General features: G+C 49.5%; 1 protein-coding gene across 2 annotated transcripts in view; it reads right to left on the bottom strand.

The window, feature by feature from the left end:
• Positions 1–3,198, bottom strand: part of rbl1 (retinoblastoma-like 1 (p107)) — a 15,757-nt gene extending 12,559 nt beyond the window's left edge. For both annotated transcript variants that reach the window (XM_079265450.1, XM_079265451.1), the window contains exons 1-3: positions 2,957–3,198; positions 1,239–1,372; positions 1–179 (exon numbers count right to left, since the gene is read on the bottom strand). The exon at positions 1–179 is cut by the window's left edge and continues 25 nt beyond it. In XM_079265450.1, the coding sequence (XP_079121576.1) occupies positions 1–179; positions 1,239–1,372; positions 2,957–3,118 (475 nt within the window). In that variant the 5' untranslated portion in view covers positions 3,119–3,198. The remainder of the gene's footprint in view (positions 180–1,238; positions 1,373–2,956) is intronic.
• Positions 3,199–4,738: the final 1,540 nt, after the last annotated feature.

The following is a 4,738-nucleotide window of genomic DNA, read 5'->3' as shown; positions in this document are numbered from 1 at the left end:
GTGGCCTCTCTCCTCCCTGAGGGTTCTGAAACATGTCCATGAAGATTGGCTCAAACTTGCGGAAGATCACGGTGGAGACCTCAAAGTTCCTCTCCAGACGCTCCATCCTCAGCCTGAAGTCCTGAGGGAGGTTAGACATGTCGGCCCACTTCCTCATCTTAGAGAAGAACTGGATCAGACTGGGAGGACGGAGAGAGAGGAGTAGAACATGAATATTATTTCAGTTTTCAGTAAAAACGAGAATAAGCTGAAGTAAAAATAATAACGTTATCATGATGTGTGTCTCTCTAACGTCAGCTCCAGATGTGTGTCTGTCTCAAACGTCAGCTCCAGATGTGTGTGTCTGTCTCAAACGTCAGCTCCAGATGTGTGTGTCTCTCTAACGTCAGCTCCAGATGTGTGTGTCTGTCTCAAACGTCAGCTCCAGATGTGTGTGTCTGTCTCAAACGTCAGCTCCAGATGTGTGTGTCTGTCTCAAACGCCAGCTCCAGATGTGTGTGTCTGTCTCAAACGTCAGCTCCAGATGTGTGTGTCTGTCTCAAACGTCAGCTCCAGATGTGTGTCTGTCTCAAACGCCAGCTCCAGATGTGTGTGTCTGTCTCTAACGTCAGCTCCAGATGTGTGTCTGTCTCAAACGTCAGCTCCAGATGTGTGTCTGTCTCAAACGTCAGCTCCAGATGTGTGTGTCTGTCTCAAACGCCAGCTCCAGATGTGTGTGTCTGTCTCTAACGTCAGCTCCAGATGTGTGTGTCTCTAACATCAGCTCCGGATGCATCTGTCGCTAACATCAGCTCCAGATGTGTGTGTCTGTCTCTAACATCAGCTCCAGATGTGTGTGTCTGTCTCTAACATCAGCTCCGGATGCGTCTGTCGCTAACATCAGCTCCAGATGTGTGTGTCTGTCTCTAACGCCAGCTCCAGATGTGTGTGTCTGTCTCTAACATCAGCTCCGGATGCGTCTGTCGCTAACATCAGCTCCAGATGTGTGTGTCTGTCTCTAACATCAGCTCCGGATGCGTCTGTCGCTAGCATCAGCTCCAGATGTGTGTCTGTCGCTAACATCAGCTCCAGATGTGTCTGTCGCTAACATCAGCTCCAGATGTGTGTGTCTGTCTCTAACATCAGCTCCAGATGTGTGTGTCTGTCTCTAACATCAGCTCCAGATGTGTGTGTCTGTCTCTAACATCAGCTCCAGATGTGTGTGTCTGTCTCTAACATCAGCTCCAGATGTGACCCACCTGAGTTTGGCGGTCCTGAGGATCCTGGTGAGAGAGACACAGTTTCCCTCCATCAAACCTTTACCCACTGTGGGAGTGGAGCTCTTCCTGCAGGCTGAATACAGAGAACAGGCCAACCAGTGGACCACCTCTCCCTGTATGAACACATCATATCAATATGAATAAATTAACAGAGAACAGACCAGTTTACCAGCTCACAAACACAAACGTTTGCACATCAACGGGAGCCAGAAGAGCGCCTTTAACAGTCAACACAGTGAAACATCTGGAGAGTGAAACACAGACGCCAGCCACCTGGACAACAACACCTGTGTGAGAATGCTGTTCACCGATTTCAGTTCAGCATTCAACACCAGCCCCCCCCCCCTCCGACTGATCCCCAAACTAGGGGACCTCGGCACCAACCTCCCTCTGCAGCTGGATACAGCTGGTGGTAACACGAGCAACTTACTCCATCACCTCAGCAGAAAACAGGTGTTGGAATACCAAGAGTGTTCTGCTATCCCAACATCATAGGAACAAACGAACAACCCCTCCAGTGACCATGTTTGTATATTCTATGTACTCCTGACAGTAGAGTGAGCCTCTATAAACATATAGAAAAACAGTCAAGGGAAAAAATAAATACCGTAATACACCGTGAAACCGTCAGAATCTTAAAAAGTACCGCGATACACATTTTTGGTCGTACCGCCCAGGTCTAGGTCCAGCACTACAAGGAGCTTATTGTGGACTCCAGAAAGACCAAAGGCTGCAGACACAGCACCGTCCATATCAATGGAACGGAGGTTGAGCGTGTCCCCAGCTTTAGCTTTCTGGGTGTCCACATCTCAGAGGACTTCTCTTGGACCCTCAACCCTGGTCAAGAAGGCACACCAGCGCCTCTTCTTCCTGAGGAGACTGAAGAAAATCCACACGTCTCCTCTGATCCTGGTGAACTTCTACCGCTGCACCATCGAGAGCATCCTTACGAGCTGCATCACAGTGTGGTGCGGCAACTGCTCTGTCTCAGACCGGAAAGCACTGCAGAGGGTGGTAAAAACTGCCCAACGCATCACCGGAACTCCACTTCCTGCCATCGAGGCCGTCCCCCTCGAGCGCTGCCTGCGAAGGACGAGCAGCATCGTCAGGGACACCTCACACCCCGTCCATAGACTGTTTGCCCTCCTTCCCTCTGGGAGGCGCTATAAGAGTCTCTGTTCCAGGACCAGCAGGCTCAGGAACAGCTTCTTCCCCTCAGCTGTCACCCTAATAAACTCTGCACCACGGTCGCATACGTTACTACAGGACTCACCTCCAGATGTTGGTGAAGCTCTCCATGGTCGCATACGTTACTACAGGACTCACCTCCAGATGTTGGTGAAGCTCTCCATGGTCGCATACGTTACTACAGGACTCACCTCCAGATGTTGGTGAAGCTCTCCATGGTCTCAGACGTTACTACAGGACTCACCTCCAGATGTTGGTGAAGCTCTCCATGGTCTCAGACGTTACTACAGGACTCACCTCCAGATGTTGGTGAAGCTCTCCATGGTCTCAGACGTTACTACAGGACTCACCTCCAGATGTTGGTGAAGCTCTCCATGGTCTCAGACGTTACTACAGGACTCACCTCCAGATGTTGGTGAAGCTCTCCATGGTCGCATACGTTACTACAGGACTCACCTCCAGATGTTGGTGAAGCTCTCCATGGTCTCAGACGTTACTACAGGACTCACCTCCAGAGTGTAGGTGTTCCAGATGTTGGTGAAGCTCTCCATGGTCTCAGACGCAGTCTGCTCGTCCATGTTGAGCTCCTGACATAACGTCTCCAGACTCCTCCGGACCGAGCTCTCCTCCATCCTCCCGCACTCAGAGTCGGACGACTCTTCGCCCCGCATTCCTTCAAAGTATTTAGTTTCGTTTAAAAGTTGAATTTAATTCAACAATCTTCCACCGTTTTAAAAACACGACGCCAGGTCCCCCCCCCCCACCAAAACACATACACAGCACAACAACCCGGGGGACTTCCGCTAACGATCCCACCCACAATGCATCGCGTTGGCGGGAAAACAAGCCGCGCTTCGACCAATCAGAGGGGACGAGAGCGTTGCCCCTCCCCCTGACAGCGGCTCTGCTGTGTAAGACACGGGATCACAACGATTGGGTCCTTCTCAGCCACGTGACTGGTGACGTCACATCACATTAGCGGGTCATTTAACTGAGCTCAGCGCTGTTTATGAGAGAGGAGCTTCGGAGCATTTAAATACACGTATAGATATGATGTGTGTCATCATTGATATGTTACAGTCATATATTGTATTGTGTGCAGCTTAAATGTTTGTCAAACACAGAAACACAGTTAATTAGTGCTGGATTTAAGAGAATATTCTTGTTGATATAATTACTTGAAACATGTGAGGATTATAGCAGTTTAATGAGATTATTAAAACATAAATATCAGGTGAATGTCATTAATAAATACAGTTGGATCAGACTTGTGAGGAGCTATACAAACTGTGAAGGACAGAACGTTCAGTGTGCCAGCCAAGCTGTTACTGCAGGAGCTTTAGGAGAAACCTGCCATCCCCACTCTTTCTCTGAGCAATGGTCTCATCGGCTTGAGGACCTGCAAAGCATGTCTGAGTTCAAAGTGGACCGCTGAATTAAACCCAGAGACTTGAGAACCTGCTACGGCACAACTTCACCACTTTTCTGATGCCAGTCAAGTTGGCTATGGAACTGTGTCTTACGTGAGGTTTTAAAGTCATGATAAAGTACATGTTGCATTTCTCTTGGGAAAGGCCAGAGTTGCCCCACTAAAGCAGACCACAATTCCTCGACTGGAACTCACGGCCGCAGTTCTTGCAGTTCGTGTGGATGAAATGCTTCAGAAGGAGTTGCAACTCAGGCTGGAGAAGTCAGTCTTCTGGACGGACAGCGCATCAGTCCTTAAGTATATCTCGAGTGAAACCAGACGATTCCACACTTTTGTGTCAAACAGAACCTCTTTCATCAGAGAAGCAGCAGATGTGGATCAGTGGAGATATGTGGGTTCCAAGGAGAATCCAGCAGATGAAGCATCAAGAGGAATGAGAGCTGAGGATTTCCTGAAAGGCAGGAGATGGATAAATGGACCTGAGCTTCTCTATCAGTTGGGGAAATATGCTGACGGTATTTACAGGCATTAAAGCTATAAGTATTGTGCGTGTGTCATAGAGCAAAGGTTTGAATCTCCGGGTGAGGAACTCACGCGCTTCCCGTACAAAGAAGACGCTCTGACACACATGTGGTTTAGCTTCAACTCGTAACCAGATGTGCTGTGAAGCGGTTAGTCCGTGCGATATTATGCAGCAACAGCTGGAAAGCAGGAACAGCATCTTCTCTGTCCATGAGAACGCCCACACACAGCGGCCCAACCCTGGCGTGTGTGTGTGTGTGCGTGTGTGCGTGCATGTGTGTGCGTGCGTGTGTGCGCGTGTGCGCGCGTGTGTGTGTGTGTGTGTGTGTGTGCGTGCGTG

This window comes from Melanostigma gelatinosum (assembly GCF_949748355.1).
Source record: "Melanostigma gelatinosum genome assembly, chromosome: 3".
Taxonomy (NCBI): Eukaryota; Metazoa; Chordata; class Actinopteri; order Perciformes; family Zoarcidae; genus Melanostigma; species Melanostigma gelatinosum.
The sequence above is the reverse complement of the archived record's forward strand: the minus strand, read 5'-3'. Positions and strand labels throughout refer to the sequence as shown.